General features: G+C 34.6%; 1 protein-coding gene across 1 annotated transcript in view; it reads right to left on the bottom strand.

The window, feature by feature from the left end:
* Nucleotides 1-19,647, bottom strand: part of LOC126974307 (uncharacterized) — a 56,516-nt gene extending 36,869 nt beyond the window's left edge. Inside the window, exons 1-2 of the mRNA XM_050821767.1 lie at nucleotides 19,624-19,647; nucleotides 1,003-1,108 (exon numbers count right to left, since the gene is read on the bottom strand). Coding sequence (XP_050677724.1) covers nucleotides 1,003-1,099 — 97 coding nt within the window. The 5' untranslated portion in view covers nucleotides 1,100-1,108; nucleotides 19,624-19,647. The remainder of the gene's footprint in view (nucleotides 1-1,002; nucleotides 1,109-19,623) is intronic.
* Between the last annotated feature and the right edge of the window lie 1,383 nt (nucleotides 19,648-21,030).

The raw sequence follows: 21,030 nt of genomic DNA, 5'->3' as shown, positions 1-21,030 counted from the left end.
TTAATTAACAATTGAACATAAGTTTTAAAAAAAGATTAAAATTAATCATTTAAATGATATTAAAAATTATGAAATTTCAAATTTTAATTCTAAAAGCTATAAGTATTCACTTCTATCGGTAGTCTGTACAATTGCCAATTTTTATTTTTATGTTTTTTTTCATAATGTAGGTTTATATATTACTAGCTGCAATCCGCGACGTCGTCTGAGTGCACGTTATAAGCAGTAAAATAATATGTCTGCGTCTAGCGTAATATTATGTAGCCTTAGATAAGTTATACGTTTAGATAGACTGTGAGAACGCCGAACCGTTAGCCTCTATTTTCAGCAACGCACGCACAATAAAACAAAGTGGCTGTAAGTTTGCCGCTTTTTTTCGACGTTTATACAAATACTAGCTGACCCGCCAAACGTTGTTTTGCCATATAAAGTATAATTCACGCGATAGTTTTATAAGTAATAAAATATTGCCTATATTATAGCCTGTACATCATTTTGTTCTATTGTCAATAGTTTTTGCAGCGCACGCAAAAATAGGTTTTCGATTTTACACCTTGTGTTACAAAATAGCAATTTTATTACGGATCCCTAATTTTGAAACAAAAAAAAAACATAGCCTATAGCCTTCCTCGATAAATGGACTACCCAACACTGAAAGAATCATTCAAATCAGACCAGTAGTACCAGAGATTAGCGCGTTCAAACAAACAAACAAAAAAACAAACAAACACTGCAGCTTCATAATATTAGTATAGATTATCTCAGGAGTACAGTGCGAGTCGTTGAAAACCACTCTTTGGATAGGATACATTCTCAGTAAGCGTAACTTTTCATAATTCAGCTAAATTCGGTTTTAAAGTTTTAAAAATCTCGTAAAGAGTCAGTATGTCAGGAGTATTAATTATATTATTACCTACAATTATATAAATGTTAATTTTAAGATCAGTTAATGAAATTTGATCTATTAAAGTACAAAATTCCTTAAACGTTTTGAAATATTACCTGAAGCACCTTCCGTGAGACATATGACTATAAGCAACACGAGCATGGCTGTAGCGGCGACACTCGGATTCATCTTGTAAGACCTTTGCCTGTTCATTATTGTGATCTGTGGAATATAGAACATATTAAATACACAAATAAAATTTGAAAATAAAATTTTATGAACGATTTGCAACTCGAACCCACGACTTTAATAGTAGTTATTACGAGGGACTATAACATTAGAACCAAAGTTTATTATTATTTAAAGTATATTTAAAATAATGTACTTCACACATAAGCATCACGAAAACCTCACGGGTATATCTGGGTATTGAGAGCCATTCATTTCATGAAATCAAAATATTTTAATCGACTTCAAAAAAGGAGGAGGTTCTCCATTGGACTGTATGTTTGTTTTGCCGATTTTGATAATTCTTTTTTTATTTGAAAGCCGGTGCTTCCCGTGTAGTCCCATTTTTGTCCAGTTATGACAATGGAATCCATGAGAACACCATAAAAGTCTTTAATTTGCTATGTATATGTATGTGTGCGTCAATGTGTGGAGGAATAACTCAATATCGCGCCAACCGATTTTGATAAATCTTATACTTCAAAGGTTAGTGAGAGTTTGGTTAGGTTCCGATTATGGGATCCATGACAAAGTAACGGAACTGTTTAATTCTTAGGAGCAAATTAACGATAATCAGCCGAATCTTTTTATGCTATCCGGATATTTGAGTCACCTACCGTAACACCGTTATCGTCAAGTAATTGTCGTGGTCGAATATGATGATCAATGGAACACCTTAACGACTTACAGTTAGGATGCGATCTGTGGCAAAATTTCTAACTTTCTGTAATCAAATTGCAATGCGCTTACGTTCATTGCTGCATTTCAAAATTTAGTATATCTACACAAATTTACCAGTGAAATTACTGGGCAAGTGAGACTTAACATCTTATGTCTCAAGGTGACGAGCGCAATTGTAGTATATAGTGTAGTGTAGCGCACAGAATTTTTGGGTTTTTCAGGAATCCTGAGTGGCACTGAATTGTAATGGGGTATAGCGTATCAATTACCATCAACTGAACTTCCTGCTCGTCTTGTCCCTTATTTTCCTAAAATAAATATTAGACAAATAATTAGTTAATTGAAAATGTTTATTTAATCAAAACAAATCTTATAACTATATTTACAATACTACGACTACATAAAATTAAAACTATCATTACGTGGAAGCGTACCAAGAATACTGGCAGCATTACCCCGTTGGATAGCAAGGCTGATCCGTTGACCGAAATAGCTGCCAGCGCTTGGATTTCCAGTAGCCTTATTGAGGCGCGAATATAGTATTTTGAACATTCTCCGCGCCTCTGGGCCCCACGGGCCAAGTGTCTCGACACCAAACGGCACAAAGATGTATGACTCACTGAGACCAACATATTTGCGACGCTTGCTGTCTTCGGCAGTCGAAGCAGCAGCCCCAGCACCAACTGACGTAACATGGACATGAGAAGGAGCCAGAGTGTCGACGCAAGTAGCGTCCCACACCAGCGCCCTTCCCCGTGCCCAAGCCACCAGCGTCATTCCATCAGGACGCTTGCCATCGCGGCGGGTAATACCATTTGGCTCTAAAACAGCTGGTATATTAAGAGCGGCAAATGCCCTGCGGATGACCTCATTAATGCTGGCGTGACGACTGATACGGCCTGCCGATTTTAGGCAGGATAACCCGTGGCGTCCAAGAGCATCTACCTGAACGCCACATCAACATTGATGTGGTTCATTCAGTTTTATACCTAGCCGGAGTGATACGCATATTGACAATGTCATATTGTCAAGTAGCGTTCCAATCGGCGCAGAAGGCAAGGCTTGTAACCAAAAGCCCGACTCATTTTGTGTCACGGCCAAAAGACGAGCACGCTCTGTTATGTCAGTAGATGAGATCAATAGATCATCAAAGGCTGACTTACAAAGAAGTGCGTCCCATGCTTTTTGACACTTTAAATCGTCTGGAAAATTTTGAATGTTTGCAATATTTAGCCAAGCATTGTTAGCTTCGTTCAAATACACAATCTCTGAGTTACCTGGTACATGATTTACAATTCTAGTAACCAAAGGCTGCGCACTATGAACTGAAGATAGAAATGCTGGTAAGGCAACGCCCGAAACTTTGCGAGTACCCAAACCACCAAACCGTATCGGTAAAGAGGCTTGAGACCATGCACGATCTGTAAACGCGCAATTCAAAACGGTTTCTAAAATATTTTTAAGTGAAATATCAATCACATCAAGCAAATTTGGAAATTTCCATAACGGGCTAGACCTTAAGAGGTACGTAAATTTTGGAACAAATAAACAAGACCGAATAATAGTTAAGGCCATATGAGAATTAATTTTTAATAATCTGTCCGAAACATTATTAAATTTTTTAATGTGATCGTTTAAGATCGTTGGAATTGAAACAGGAAATAATGGAGCTCCAAGAAGGTCAAGTGAATTCTTATCCAAAACTTTAATATTGGGGGCCAGAACATTAAATTTATTGGTAATATCAACCCGGTCTGAAATTTTGGAAATTTTCGCCGATAAAAAGCTCGCATTTTGAAAAATTTAACTCAAGGCCGATTGAGCTAAAACTTTCTATTACAACTTTCAAATCATCTAAAACAGAGTCCACTTCACCACCCAAAGTACCATCATCCAAGTACCAAACATTAAATTTTGATTTTAGTTTTGTTATGGCGGAATGAATGGCAAGGCTAAATATTGCTGGACCAAGAGGGTCGCCTTGCTGACAGCCAACAGAAGACCAAATATTATGATTTTTGAATAATAATTTGGATGGTTTACTATAACATTGCCAAATATAATGATATATTGAAGGAATTGAATTTTTAACTTCTCTCAGCAGAGCTCCCCTATCAACAGAGTTAAAAGCATTTTTCACATCTAATTTTAAAAAGACATCACCAGAGTTCCTCTCCAAAAAAGTTCGCGCAGCGTGGACTGCAGCTTCGCAACCACTTTTGCAGCCGAAACCCAACTGAGTTGCAATGAATTTAGTTGATAGGAAAGGAGAATTATGTTTACAACAAATTTTAGAAACAAGGCGTCGAAATGTGCAGCCCACGGCTATAGGACGAATACCACCATCTTTTTTCTTAAGAGCACATATATTCGCACCATATAAAATTTCGGTAATTTCGGTATTAACTTTTCCAGAAAGCATGAGATTTACTAAGAGAACAATGTCCTCAAGCAACGCTCTACCCGCATCCCCTGTGGAAGGACATACCAGATCTTTCAGATGCTGGGGTGTCAGTCCATCGGGGCCGCCGGCAGAACCAGTCTTAAAGGACATTATTGCTTTTAGTACATCACCATCATTAGCCCGTAGATGATTATCGGAAAAAGATGGTTCCGGAATAACACAATTAGCATCTGGTGATGGGTGTTTACTTTGTAAAGCCAAAAGTGTTTCATTTGAGTCGGGTGCCAGGATATCATTTGAAAAAAGTATAGATGCAGCACCTTTCACGTCACCATCATTAACTTTCTGTTCTACTTTTCGAAAAATGTTGAATTTGGAATTTTGGTTACTATTTAAAATATTGCCAAAGATACTTGGGTCAGAACTATTTGATTTTATTTTCTGTGTGAGTGAACTGTGGTCATCTTTTTTTGCATGTAAAGTTGAATATGCGAACATGAACAAATGCTCCCAACTATCTTTTGAATTTTGGTTGACTGTAGATCGAATGATTAGATTAGTTAATGTACTTCAGATTCACTAAAATCAAAAAAATTAAAAATAAATCCACAATCTTCAAAAAAACTATTCAGAACAATAGATATATGCACTGAAATGTAAAAAAAAATATTAATTAATCTAATTTTAGTTACAATTAGTAGGCTTGAAACAATATACATAATTGTAGGTAAGATGTGCTTGTGTCGCACGCGCGACGTGACAAGTCGAAACGCGAGGACGAGAAAGCGTGTTTTCATGTTCGTGGTTTTTATGTACATTTCTTTCAACTCTTGTATTCTACTATTACGTAATTGACAGTTCTCTTCCTATATTTATTAGTAATGTTTGTTAATAATACTATTATATTATGATTTAAAATTTAATAATATTGCTAGTTTTAGAGTGCTTTATTATTCATTTATATATCCCAACTTAATGTATGGTTCAGTAATTTGGAATCCTTACTTAAAATATCAGGTTAATACGCTCGAAAGGCTGAATCATGTTTACTTGAAATATGTGGCTTATCGAATTGGATCTCCTATGTCGTACTCTATTCACGATTATGGTTTTATGCACCGAGTCATGAATATACCCACTCTTTATTCGGCTCGGCTGAGATGTGATTATATTTTTACATTTAAAATTTTATCAAGTAATATTGATTGTAGTCAACTTTTAGCTTTATTAAATTTTTCTGTTCCTAGTAGAATCTTGAGAAAGAATGACACTTACTTTTCTACTCAATTGTTGAAAACAGGTGTGTATCATCACTCTCCTATTTTTAGGCTCAGCGAAGCTACTAACAACCAGATAAACTGGATTGATTTATATAATACTAGTTTACTATCTGTGGCAAGACACACTAAAACCATGTTTATTTATAATTAGAAATTAAGATGTGTTGATTAGTTAGTTAAATATTATTATTTGTTAGTTAAGTAAATATTGTATCAGTTTCATAGTTTTAATATTGTAAAAGGGTTTGCGAGTATATAATAAATAAATAAATAAATGATTTATATCTAGTTGTCGTAGGCCTATGGGTTCTTTTTTATTTTTAACAGGGTGGGATTATTAATTTCAGTTATAATAAGTAAAATAATAATTCAGTTATATTTATTCTGAATACCATTTTTAAAATGCGTATACGATTTTTATAATCATCCGATAAGTCAGTATGAATAAAAACAATACCTATTTACGCGACGAATATAGTTTATTGCTTTTTTATAATCTATAGTATAATCATATCCAACGATTTATATCTCGGCTATTCAAGTTGTGTTCAATGGCTTGCAATATTCAGTTGCATTCAGAAAAATATTGCCTCTCGAACGCAGATCTCATTGTTTAAGCCAATGATAATCGAAAACGCATCGGTTTGAAGAACGGAAATACAGTTTGTGGTACAATATTATAGTGTCATCTTCAGATTTGTTAAATATCTTATAATATTCTGACATCATTTAACTGTTACGTGAACAACTCTCGTTTCTTATGTAGTTGTTACAGTTACTTCATAATGTGATGGTATTTATGATTTTCTTGTCAAGCAGGTTGTTTTAAATTTTATTTTTTGTCCTGAACTCGTCGTAGACACACACTTATTGAATTTTTATTTGTTATATCTATATTTCAATTGTCATTGTCATTTGTTGAGGAATCACTGACCCAGAAACAGTTTTAACTAGTTTTGGGGTCAGAGCCACCCTTTTGATATCACTTCTAAACCGTTTTTGATATTTAACTACAATTAACAATTAAACCATGTAAATAATTAACAATTATTATATATAGTAAACATTGTTATTTTTGTTATTTAAGTTACTTGCTGTGAGTGTAAAGAAATTGAAATAAAGTATTTGTATTTAAAATAACATTAGAAGCACAGGTAAGCTTCCGCTTACTCATTAAAAGTGGGTATATATATTTATTGCAATACATTTATAAAAAATATTTTAGGGCTACTTGAAACGCTTGGAGTGATTTTGGCCAACTGATCAACGTATCTATCCAAATGAAATTTAAAAATAAATAATAAAGTTAAATGTGTCGTGAGCATTTCATTTATACTCATATTTTTTGTTCAGCATTGCTACCTCGCTATCTAGCTACCTTGCAATTGCTGTTATCTTACAAAGCGATAAAAGATTAATATATTAGAGAAGCCTCAATTCCAAAGGCTTACTAACAGGAGCTGAGTGTAGAGAAACCGAGTGTGTAACAAGGTTATACTTAATTCCTGATGTTAACATTATCACACATACACACACACTCATGCCTGTTTCCCGTCGTGGTAGTCAGAGACAACAGAACGCCACTTGCTTCTCTCCTTACAAACCTCACGTGCTTCTTCTACATTCATTACTCTTTACACACATGCTCTGCGGTTCCGAGTGCTTCGGACCTTTCCTTTCGCAAAACGTTTCCAATTTGGTCGACGAATGCTCTACGAGGTCTCTTGATTTCTATATAGTTGTGAATATAATAAAAAAAACAAATCTAATAACTATATTTACAATACTATTATATTTAATTAAAACTATCATTACGGCGAAGTGTACCAAGGATACCGGCAGCATACGTTGGATAGCTAAGCTGATCCGTTGACTGAAATAGTTGCCAGCGCTTGGGTTACCAGTAGCCTTATTGAGGCGAGAAGATAGTACTTTGTACATTTAAATCTAATTATAATAAAATAAAGCTTTTTGTATTATCATTCGGTCTACATCTTGTTATAGTTTGTGTAGACAAACGCCCTGTTTATCATTGTTTAAATATCAAAGCTCTTTTGACTTGTACCAAGTTGGCAAGGTAGCATTTCTCACGACAATGCACTCGCTCGTCCACGACAATCATCGCGTTTTCTTTGTGCCAATTTAAACAGTTATACGCAGCAATGTTCCTCGAGTTTTTGTTTAGTCCAACGCAATTTGTTGTGATGGACAGGTGCATATAACAGTAAATAAAGGAAAAACTACAAGATGAAACTTTTTAAAAATAAATAAGCAGGTCTATTGTCATAAATTTAAGTAAACGTATAATTAAATAAAGATTAAATAGAATTCCACCTTCATACGACACGCAACAAGGAAGGATATCATCTCCACCATCTAGATGTGTGGCGGTCCTCCACAGTGCGGTTTTCAAGGAGCTTTCTTCTACGTACTACAAAGCTGTGGAATGAGCTTCCTTGTTCGATGTTTTCGGGACGGTACCACATGGGTACCTTGAAAAAAGCGCATACATCTTCCTTAAAGGCCGGCAACGCTCCTGTGATTCCTCTGATTTTGCAAGAGAATGTGGGCGGCGGTGATTACTTACCAGCAGGTGACCCGTACCCTCGTTTATCCTTCTTTTCTTAATGGAAAAAAACAAACATGTTAAAGTATCGGTTCAGCAGATATGTTATAACTTTAACTGTTGACCGGGTAACGGTCATTATCGATCTGTCAAAAGTTTGAAATAAATATTAGATTTTGACTTGATATTTCATTTTTATTTTTAACTTTAACTTAAACCATACCAATGGAATAGGAGGTCAAACGAGCGTACGAGTCACCTAGTGTTAAGTGATCACCGCAACCCACATACTCTTGCAACACCAGAGGAATCACAGGAGCGTTGCCGGCCTTTAAGGTACGCGCTTTTTTTGTAGGTAACCATATCGTATCGTCCCGGAAACACCGCACAAGGCAGCTCATTCCACAGCTTTGTACGTGGAAGAAAGTTCCTTGAAAACCGCACTGAGGACCACCACACATCCATGTGTTGGGGATGATATCCTAACTTGTGGCGTGCTGTTCGAAGGTGGAATTTGGCGTCAAGAATCAGGTGAAAAGCTCTTCGGAACACTCCGCGTGATAAATGCGGTAGAAGACACACAAAGAAGCGTCTCTACGCAACGCCAAGTGATCCTGCTGTTCATAGAGCACTGGGTCAGTGACAATTCGAGCTGCTCTGCGTGGCACGCGGTCAAATGGATCAAGCTAAAACTGGGGAGCGCCAGACCAGCGATGACAGCAATACTACATGTGTGACCGGACCTGCTCTTTGAAGAGCGCTAGAATTCGTCTCCTCTTCGAAGCCAATTTGGCTTTGCCCTCTAGATGGCCACGGAATTGGCAATCGCTCGAGATTTCGAAAACCCAGTATTCTGATACCAGGCGAGCCTTTGAGGGAAGTGTTGTCGAAGAGCAATGATACGATAAATGGGTTTTTTTAGTGATTAACGCGCATACTTCTGGGGCTTAAATTGGACTAGGTTCAATTTACCCCATTCCGCGACCTTCTCGAGAGAAGATTCGATAGAAGGCACAAGTTTCTCCCGGCACTGCTCGACGATTTCCTGAGAGAGACCTACATGGCCCATGTATCATCATCATCAGTGCTGTCGTCTGTATAGCAATGTATGTTGGAGGTCTTCAACATATCATTGATATGCAGAAGAAACAGCGTGGGAGATAGCACACAGCTTTAGGGAACTCCAGCGTTCACGGTGTTTGGGTTCAAGCAATAACCGTCGACAACGAACTGTATGCTGCGCCCAGTGAGGAAGCTGTAGGTCCACTTGCATAAGCTCTCAGGAAGCCCAAATGATGGAAGTTTTGAGACGAGCGACTTGTGGCATACACGATCAAAGGCCATCGCTATATCCAGGCTAACTACCAGGCCTTCCTCCTTGCTTTCAATAGCCGCCGCCCATCTATGTGTTAGGAATACCAGAAGATCGCCTGCCGACGTCGTTCCGTCATGATGGCGAAAGCCGTACTGTCGGTCGTTGATCAACTCATGACCCTCTAGGTATAACCCTTCAAGAGCTTGCAGTTAGTTATGTTCTTCATGATTTTGGAGAGCAGGTAAGTAATAGCAATGGGCTTGTAGTTTGCCGGATCCAAACTGTCTCATTTTTTTTTGGATCATATAGACAAGGGATGACTTCCATGAGTCCGCCGTCAACTCAGGAGCACACGTTCTAAGCACGATTGGAGAAATGCCATCCGGCCCGCTCGATATCCTGACGTCCAACGAAAACAGAGTTCACCCAACAGTTTTCTGTCTGAACTGCACTTCAGGCATAGAGCTCTGACACCGCGGAATGACCGGCGGTGTTTTTCCGTTATCGCCAAGAGCCGAGTTGGGGGCGAAAAGAGCGCACAGTAGATCGGCTTTCTCTTTTGCCAGAGCCAGGGTGTCAAACAAACCTTAACCATAACCGCTAATATTATGATGCAAACCAGTTTAAGTATAATTTATAAATATGAATTACAATGATAAGAAAGATACTTATATCACATAAGTATTTATAATAAAAGATTAATATTCAAGCTACATGAAAAAATCTAATATCAAAAGTATATACTCGTACGTAAATAAAATGTAGAATTTCTTCTAGCAAGTTATTGAAGTACCGATACGATCTCATATTAACTTTTACTACTAAAAGTACAATTTGAAGTTAATTCAAGATCAAAATTGTAATAGATAAATGAAATATCTAATAATAATATCATTCCATTGAAAGTTGAGAATAGGTCCGGTCAATGATTAAGAAATATTGCACAATGAAACGAAACGAGATCGATGGAATATTTCAATATATTACGTAACATAATACATATTTTGTATTGTATGTAATAATATTATATATTATGATTGTGCCTCTGGCTAGGAGCAACATGACCCGACTCCATTTGAGATTAAACTTTAAGGATAACAACCAAATCAGAGTCAGTAACATCTTAATAAGTAACGAGAGAAAAGCCACTTCACACTTATCATCATCAAGACATTAAACTTATTATCATAATATTAAAAAAACAGACCAGTACAAGTCGCACTTACCCACAGAGGATTCCTTACATTTTTTTATGAAAAGAAGGGACGAGACGAGCAGGACGTTCAGCTGCTGGTAATTGATACGTTCTGCTCATTACAATGCAGTGTCGCTCAGGAGGATTATTGAAAAACCCCACAAATTCTAAGTTCTTAATTCAATAATTACGCTCGTCACCTTTAGACATAAGATGTTAAGTCTCATTAAGTGCCCAGTAATTTCACTAGCTACGACGCCCTTTTAACCGAAAAACAATAATGTTTACACATTCCTACTTCACGGTAGGTATAGGCGCCGTTGTGGTACCTATAATCTAGCTGGCATCCTGTGTAAAGTAGCCTCACACTGGCTCACTTACTGGCACTGTTCCACTAACATATTTATTATATTTGCTTACCAATTTATACTTTCTCAAAAGGGAAAAGGTTTAATTCATTCTTAAAAATAATTAAAATAACAGTTTAAACTAGTGCCAATGAAGCCCATTTGGACCGTCACTCGTTCCTTAGATAAAGACCCTATATTTATTGTATAAGATAATTTTACTTGCCAAATTTCAAAGTTCTAGATGAACGAAAAATACTCTATCAATTTTGATTCTCTTGACAGTGTCGAAATATACTACTTTGAGGCATAAATCGGTCGTACCTTTATTACCTTACGGTCGGATGGACGGTCAGACAACAAATAGATCCATAAAGGTTCCGTTTTTTTCCTTTTGAGCTACGGAACCCTAAAATATATGAACCAAATGATTTTAAATACCTTTGCAATTTTAAATAGTCTACCGATGAAATGGAACTATTTGATGAATAGTTTAAGACAGATAATATCCCACGTTGTATTTTACCAGTCGCAGAATCCTTTGCACAGGAAGCCAGCTAGATTATGAGTACCACAATGGCGTCTATTTCTACTGTGAAGCATTACTGTGTTACGGTCTGAAGGGCGCCATAGCTAGTGAAATTACTGGGCAAATGAGACTTAACATCTTATGTCTCATGGTGACGACCACAATTGTAGTGCCACTCAGAATTTTTTCAAAAAGGTTTATCAAGTTGCCTCACAGATGACTCATAACTACCAGCAAGTTAGAAGTGATTTAGTAATAAACAAAATGGCATGAAACATTTGTGAAAATATCAACGTCCTCCGCGAATCGGTAGTGATATTGGAAAAATAAAAAATAATAATAACTACATTAAACAACGATACTCCACATACACACGAATGTTATTTTTTCAGCTGACTTCATATTTTAACAAAATTTCAGTAGTAACAAGTGATTCGTTACACTTTATCTAAATGTATTTTACTACACCAATATAGCAGTAGTACTTCTTACGACATTGTTCGAGTAAATTCATATTTTTCGACTGCAACAATCATCATAATTATCATATTATGAGTACATTTTTAATATTAACTACTTATTTATATTTATATGGAAGTTGCAAAACCACTATTGACCAGCCTGTGATGAGGCTAGGCTTGTAATATCTAGAGTTTTTCCTTTCAACATACATACATACATAAAATCACGCCTCTTTCCCGTAGGGGTAGGCAGAGACCACTTCTTTCCACTTGCTACGGTCCTTACATACTTGTTTCGCTTCGTCCACTTTCATTATTCCTTTCATACACGCTCTCCGGTTTAGGGCACTCTTGACCTGGCCTTTTTTCAAGACATCCCTGATTTGATCTTGAAACGTCCGCCTAGGTCTACCCCTTCCAACACTTTCATTCACACTGGCCTTATACACTTTCTTCGTCAATCGTTCTTTATTCATTGTCTTCACATATCCAAACCATCTCAGCATACCTTTCTCAATTTTTGTCACAACATCTTCTTTCAGACCACAACGTTTCCTTATCTCACTATTTCTTATCCTGTCACTCAGTTTATCTCCTATCATACTTCTCAACGCTCTCATCTCAACTGCATTTATTCTGCTTTCATGTTTCTTCTGCCATTCCCAACTTTCAATTCCGTACATGAGTGTTGGAACCAACACCCCCTCATGCACAGCCAAACGAGCCTTATTAGACACCTTATGCCTGTTCATAAAGGAGTGCAAAGCTCCATTCACTATGTTTCCTGCATTTATTCTTCTTTCAATGTCACTCTCATACTTTCCATCTCTTGTAAATTTAGAACCCAGATACACAAACTCATTCACCTGTTCAATATTTTCATCTCCAATCACGATATTGCAGTCTGTCACTACCTCATCTCTTTCAAGCACCATCACTTTCGCCTTCTTTAAATTCATCTTCATTCCCTTTCTACCAAAAGCTCCATTCATAGCAGCTACCATCTCCTGCAACTCCTCGGCCGAAGATGCAAGTAATACTTGGTCATTAGCATAGAGAAAACATTTGACGAGTAACTCATTTATTCTCAACCCACTTTCATTCTCTTTTAAATCTATCAAGCAATTGTTCATGAACAGATTAAACAGCCACGGTGACGCTACACATCCCTGTCTAACACCTTTTTCGATATTTAACCATTCAGTGTATGCCCCGTTTATCCTTACACAAGCACTAGAATCTCTATAAAGAGATTGCAATGCTCGTACGAGGGCACTGCTCGCACCGTTCGCGGACAATGCTGACCACAATTCATTCCTCACCACTCTATCATAGGCCTTTTCTAGATCCACGAACGCGCAATAGACCTTCTTATTTTTAGCCAAAAACTTATCGACTATGCACCGCAAGGAAAAGACCTGATCGGTACATCCCATTCCCTTTCGAAATCCCGCTTGTGCATCCCATACTTTTTCATCTGCTTCCTTTTGATTCCCCGCCTTAATTAGATTACTTGGCTTACAATTATATTGATTTGAGAACAAATGTATTGTTATTACATTCTATAGTGTTCGTTTTTATATTCAAAAATGAAATATGTTGGTTAGTTATAAACAACTAATATAGAATTCTGAGTTGAAATGTCTATCAGATCAGTCTCGTATCTTGTATCTATCTAAACTCTACAGTTAAAGCAAACAGTAGGGATGAATACTTCACATATTAAGTAAAATTCAATTTTTCAAATTTAAATATTTTAATTCAAAATAGAATATGAAATCACTTATTGAAATTCATTCAAATACTACCACTCATTCCAAAAGAATGCCTCAGACCTGAGATGAATGGGCGCAACAAACTCAGCGGGATTTTATTTTCATAAAAATGGTTAAATTGTTTCAAAGAAATATCGTACAATTAAACTTATTTCTTAATAGCCTGAGGGTGGTCGCACCATTCCCAATCTTTAATTTATTTAATCATTAACAAACTCATATGTTATACTCACAGAATAGGTAAAATATAAGTTATAGTAACCTTTACCACACAAACGTTTTTTAACAATTCTTTTGAATATCGTAATACTTTTGTTTTGAACATTTTCTGGGATCTAGTTGTAAAAGCATATACATCACCCCACAAAAGACAGTAAGTCTTTTATTACTCGACTTAGCCTAGTAGTAGTAAAAAAAAGTAATACAAGTAGGAATTAAATATTATCGTTAATGTGTACACCCCTCTACAAAACAAACGTAGATGAGTAGTTCCTCAATGTACATTGTGTAACTTATTATTACAGCTCATTCATTCATTCATTGAAGTAAAATTAGTCAAATATTGTGTACATTTTATTCAAAAGAATCTCATAAAAGCAGCTAAACTGAAATCGTAATTGGTTCTGATGTTGTCTTGAGGCTAACAATTATTACGAAATAAATAATCTTCTTAAATTCATATTTAGTAGCTTCCGGGGATTAAGTCTAAAAACATTTTCTACAACTGAAAATGGAAAAAGATTTTCAACAGCAAAATATATGGTTCTAGAAATAATATCTTAGAAAACATTGTGCAGCATTTTATTTGTCCATGGTTTGCATTTTTAAGTGCGAGATTAAATTCAAGAGGCATGTTTAATTTATAAATTTGATGTAATTGTAGATATGTTTTTTTTTTTTGCTTTTCATTTTCTTTAACATTTTACAGGTAAATAATCTTTTCACTTCTCATGCTCTGAAATTGCTTATTTGTGCACGATAGAGGCTGCACAAAATCGATTTTTGTGCACAAGTGCATTAACGTATCTACTTAGAAATGTATATATATATGTATTAAGGCAAAGAAAATGAGTCATCCAGCCAAACACAATAAAAAGTTCAGAGATAGTATTTGTTATTTTATAATATTTACTTTGATTTCGTGTGTTTTTTAAGACATAAAAAACATAAAAATTAAAATTAAAATACGGTAGGTTATTTAATTAGTTAATAAAATATATATTACAAAATTAATTTAATAGTAGGCTGTATAGATCTGGAGCCCAAGCCTAATATCAATGTCGTAAGAATAAAAAAAAAAAGCGGCGAGAAACAGGTCTTGTTTTTTCGTGCGTTTATTAATTTCTTCAAATTTGCTAAAATTGTTAAAAATGTCCATGTTATACTACTGTTTTTTTCCTCCCAATCGAAATGAAAAGCAGAATTTATAACTCGTCCACAAAACTATTTTATCCTCGACATTACTATCAGCCCTCGCCTTCGGCTCGGGCTGCTAAAAGTCTCGGGTAAAAATGGTTCATTTTGTGCACTCGTTGTATCTACTATTTATTCGTTATTGCAAGAAAGTGTTTTCATTGCTTTCCTTAGCACAGGGTAGGGATGGATACTTTCCTATTAAGTTATAATAAGGGACTTTACTCAAAAGTGTCTTATTAGTTTTAAACTATATTAAAGATGAATATATGCCCATATGCTCTGTGTCATCATCATCAGCCGAAAGAGGTCCACTGCTGAACAAAGGCAACCCCCAAAGATTTCCACGACGATCAGTCCTACGCTGCCTACATCCAAAGTATTCCGGCGATCTTGACCAGATCGTCGGTCCATCTTGTGGCCTTCCAACACTACGCCTTCCGGTACGTGGTCGCCATTCGAGGACTTTACTATCCCAACGACCATCTGTCCGTGTCGAACAATGTGCCCTGCCCACTGCCACTTCTGTTTTGTAAATAAAATAAAATATATCAGGAGCTAAAACACGAATTAAACGGTGCTGAATGGACTCCAGTGTCAGTAGCCACGGCAACTCCTAAACTAAACAAGATATTATTACATCCATGGAGTTTGGGTTCATTTGTTTTATCAAGACAAACATTCCGGTTCTGGATGACTTCCAGGGTCTGATGATGGAGCTGGAAAGTGATCATAGGAACTTCTATACAGTATCAACCCGTCGTGTTCCTATGAAGAAGAATATTAATTACAATAATGGATATTATTTTTTTAGGATTTATTCCTATAGATATTCCTATAGATATTCCTATAGATATTCCTATAGATATGCAGTTCTTCGAATATACTGTATTATCATTAATAATGCAATAATATATTATTTTAATGGCACATTTATTATGTTCTATGTATATTCCTTCACTTTTTACATAATTTCATTATTTTGAACCATTGTTTAAACATCACCTACATATTATTGTGTGAACATTTTCGTTGCGTACGTAGAACTTAGATGTGTGATAAAAAACAATTGACAAATGATTGTTTTTTTTATTACTAAGAAGGTTGCAACGTTTCACAAAACATTCGAAATTCAAATAGTTCCGATTAGCTAGAAGCGCAAAACTTTTAGTGTGCCCCATGTATTATATATACCTACCGTTGTCTGGTAGCCATAGTTCAGGCTATGCCTAGTTTGGGGCAAGATAATTTGTGTAAGAGTGTGTCAATATTATTATTATTATTTGTGTTTAATATATATTTTTATATATATACTTTATATATATTTGTCTTTATGTAAATAAGATGTAATTTAAATTGACGACGTGGTTATGGTTGGTTACCCTTTGCGTACATGACTTGAATTATTGTTGGAGTAGGATATTTGCCAATCGATTTATAAAAAATATTCAAAAAAGTTCATAATTCTTTTTCAAAACGTGTTGATGAGGGTTATTTAAATAAAATTGAAAAGGCACTCCATACTGAGCTTTATTACTTAAAAAATGTAGCTTCAGTTGATTGGGTCACACTTTTTAAAAGCAAAAGGTTCATCAATCATTAGTTTCATGTGGATACGTTGGTGTGGGAGGCTTTCATTGGAAAATAAAAGTTTCTTGTGATAATATTTTTATATTATATATTTATTAAAAAATTGTTTCTCAATTATTTATTTAGGTTTGATATTCAAAATTAAATATAAAATGTAAGGTTAAATCTAAAGTAACATTTTCCTTTTATGTAAACTTCGTCAGCGTAGATAAAGGGTTCTTAAAAATAATAAGCAAGTTTGGAATTAAAGATAATCTCTTGTACTATTCCAGTTCCGATTCCCGTTTTTTCACGTTCTCAACATATTACATGAATCTTATTTCGAGGAAAATTGCTATGGCAAACTAAACCTACTATTGATATAGCTTTAGCTCATCGACGTGAATTTCATTTTTTCACAAATCCAGCAGAAATTATGCATTTTCCCGGTAATAAATCTATGCCTATGTACTTTCCCAAGCTGTACTTGTCTATCGCTGTACCAAATTTCATAAAAATCGGTTCAGTAGCTCCGGCGTAAAAACGTAACAAACAAACTTACATTCCCATTTTATGATGAAGAACCTGAAGTGTTGGCTTTAAGATAAATTTAAATACAATTTAAGCAAATTTTACTAAAACTATAATAATAATTATAATAATATTGACACACTTTTTACACAAATTATCTTGCCCCAAGTTAAGCATCTATAGCCTGTGTTATGGGTTACAAGACAATGATATATTTAATACAATATACTTACTTAAACATACATAAATACATTTAAACATCCATGACTTGGAAACAAACATCCATATTCATCATATAAATGCTTGCACCTACCGGGATTCGAACCCGGGATCTCTAGCTTAGTAGGTAGGATCGCTAACCACTCGGCTATACAGGTCATCCTTAAAACTATAAATGAGAAGTGGCAATACTTTTTCAATTTAATTTTCATTCGAAAATGAATGGCTCGGACAAGAACTGGTTTGAAGTTTCTTTTTTTTCAGCAATAAAGGTACACAGAGATAGTAAAATTAAACAAATTCTAGTTTGCTACTGGCATTGAAATTTTTAAAAAAGCAATTTTTTAAATGTATTTCTTTATAATTTCTGTACTCACAAGTAAAACTTAATCGTGTTATGACAACATAATAATTTCTTATGTGCCATCAGAAGAATAGAGTGGGTCTCACTTATTAGCAGGTGATCACTTACCTCATCTGATGTAATAAGATTGTTCATCGTTCTATTGTAAATGTGCAATTTTTAAAATAAACTATTTTATTGTATTTTACTGTTAATATTGATTAATGCACTAAGAATTTTTAAATGAACTGCATTCAAAGAAACACGATGGTTAAGTTCAAGCGTACGCAATAATAATTGTTATTAAAAATTCATCTTCTTTTAACATAGTGGTATTTTTATAGACGTTAATGTTTTATATTGATATGACAAATGCAAGTTGTGTAATTTAGTTTTTTTTATAACAACACAAAATTATTCCGAGCGGCTGTCTTCTCTCAGTATTTGTTCGAATTATAATTAAGATAAACTGAAGAAAATACGAAGCTAGCTTCGTAATATTATGTATTGGTTTTTAAATTCAGGATAAATATTTGTTTTTAATCTTACGATACAGCTTATGGCCATATTATTAAATTATTTAATTAAATGCGTCTTAATCAATTAATAATAGTATTTCAAAAATGTAAAACGTGCACTAATCTATATTTATATAAATAATACTTATTATTATGAATTGAAAAATAGCAAAGACAAAATTAACGCTCCTGTGTTTCCTCTGGTGTTGCAAGAGACTATGAGCGGCGGTGATCACTTAACAATAGGTGAACCAGACGCTCTCTTGTCTTCCTTTTCCATAGTAAAAACTACTTGATATTTTTTTTAAATTAGAGTTTCATGATCCATATAAAAACCACAGTGTTACAGTTCTAACTTCAATACTATTAAATATTTAATGTTGTATAAAATGCAGCCTCAACTAAGTGCAGCCGAGTGACTAATAAAGAAAACCTTCACACTCTTTGTGAACTGTATTTATAGTGTGTGGTGTTGGAAACAAGTGTTTATTGTATTCTTTTTTTTATTTTGGCTGCAGCAATAAATTTAGGATTATTTAGTAATCTTATTTTTAAATTGCAGATACCTAATAAAAGATAGTTTTAATTACAATTATTCCTAAGAAAATGTTGCCGTGAAAATAGATAGTCAGAATTATTGAGCTAATGAATATAAAAGGCAAGGCAAATGTAAATAATACTGAAGTAGCTCGTATTGCTTTTCACAAATTCAAACAAAATTCGTGATTAAAACTAAATTAAAAAGTGGACCTATTCTAATATATTGTTAAAGATTATTATAATCTTTAACAAATAATTAAACTTGTGTATCAATTTCATTTATTTGCATCATTTTAAAAAAGTAATATTAATTAGTCCTTCAAAATTTTTTAAATATTATTTTTTTATATAAATAATCATCTTAGTACACGGCGCATTAGATTTAAAACACATTATACAACTTTTTTTAATTACTGTTATATTTCACAAAAAACAATATTTTATGGAGATTTCTTATTGACTTGACGGTTTCGGAATATGAAAGTTTATTTTGAAATATTTATTTTTGTGTTACGAATGGAGCAATTTGTTTTGAATAATCGCATATTGATAATTATGTATCAATTCTAATCAATCGCATAAAATATTCTAAACGTATTTTAAAGGTTTAACCGAACAATGTTTTATAATTAATGTATGCCTCAATTATATTTAATGGGCATTCCTAATTGATAAGTTTGTTTCGAATATAAAAGTTTAACATTCATTTCGAGAAACGATTAATACATTTTATTTTGTAAATAACTTTATATTTTATGGTGATTTTGTATTGGCTTAGAAATATAGTGTTAAATTAAATAAATATAATTAAATATCAACTCACATTGGTTCCTGCAGCGACCGCGTCTAACAGGTGTCTACGTAACCTGGTCTATCCGCCTCACTTATATACGTGCGGTTATGCCTACGTGCTACATCGCTACAAGCTACGTCGTTACGATTCTACGTCAAATTCATTCATATTACCGCGGCTACGACTTTCTATCTTATGATAATGACAGTATCATTTTATTTATAGCTTTTTTAAGTTTCGATGTAAGCGAATATATACATCAAAATTTTTCTAATGATAGTAATAAACAGGCGAGCTCGTCCTTTACTGCTTGGTGTCTAGATAATTTCAGAGATAATAAACTATGAAAAAAATTAATTCACCTCAAGTATGGTATTGATAACGGTTATTAAATTTAAAAGTGGTGCTTCAGTCTTTTGTTGGATACCTTGAATTTAACGTTGTAACAATCCGGGATATACAGCGTCAGCAGAGTGAAGGGCTCCTGCATAGGCATCAAATTTACAATATAATACGAGACAGTATACTGGGACTCACTGAGCAAGATTTAAGATATATATTAAATCCTCTTTGATAAGGAGACTTTTTCTAGCATAGTAGAAAATATTGAAAATAATAACATATGGGCAAGACCCATATTGACTGACGGGTTCTGTGCGTGCCATCTTTTATTATGAAAGAGGCGGACAAACAAGCGTACGGGTCACTTGAAGGTAAGTGATCACCGCACCACGTACTCCCTTGTTAATCTACTTATGAATACAAAAACCGCAAACATATTGGTACGAGGCGGGCAAGGATTGAACCGGGGGCTCTGTGGTGAGAGTCAACGGTTCAACCTATTGCGCTACCGAAGCTTGTATGATGCATATTTTATCTAATATTGTAGTATTATAATATGAAGTAAGTTAAGCAATATTGTTATGCAAAATGATTTAGATTAATTTACCAAGTGTTGTTGCAATATATTATGTGATTGTCATTCCCTACGGTAAATAAATATATATATGTTCTCATCGGTAAATGTCATGAAAAACTGGGGCAATAATCATAGTTTCTAGCAAAAGTTCAAACTCCAAATCACAAAGCTCTTTGTTTGTTTGTATGTAAAATGTAATTTATTTGTTCGAAATGAATTTCTTAAGAATTCTCTTAGATGTCAATTTAATCACTACCGGAAACAAATGACACTCTGAGAGAGAAGAAACGGCATAAGAATCTTATTCAACAAATAAAATTCGAAAACAAAATTTTATGAACGATGCGGGACTCGAACCCGTGACCTCTTGCGTTCCGTGCGAGTGCTCTCCCAACTGAGCCAACCGTTCTTTCATAAAATTATGTTTATATTTATATTATGATTTCAAGTTTTAATTGTGTAATTGATCTCAGAAGTGATAACTTTAAAACAAAACAAATTGCTTATCTTATTCAAAT

Source organism: Leptidea sinapis, chromosome 32 (genome assembly GCF_905404315.1).
Source record: "Leptidea sinapis chromosome 32, ilLepSina1.1, whole genome shotgun sequence".
NCBI lineage: Eukaryota > Metazoa > Arthropoda > Insecta > Lepidoptera > Pieridae > Leptidea > Leptidea sinapis.
The sequence above is the reverse complement of the archived record's forward strand: the minus strand, read 5'-3'. Positions and strand labels throughout refer to the sequence as shown.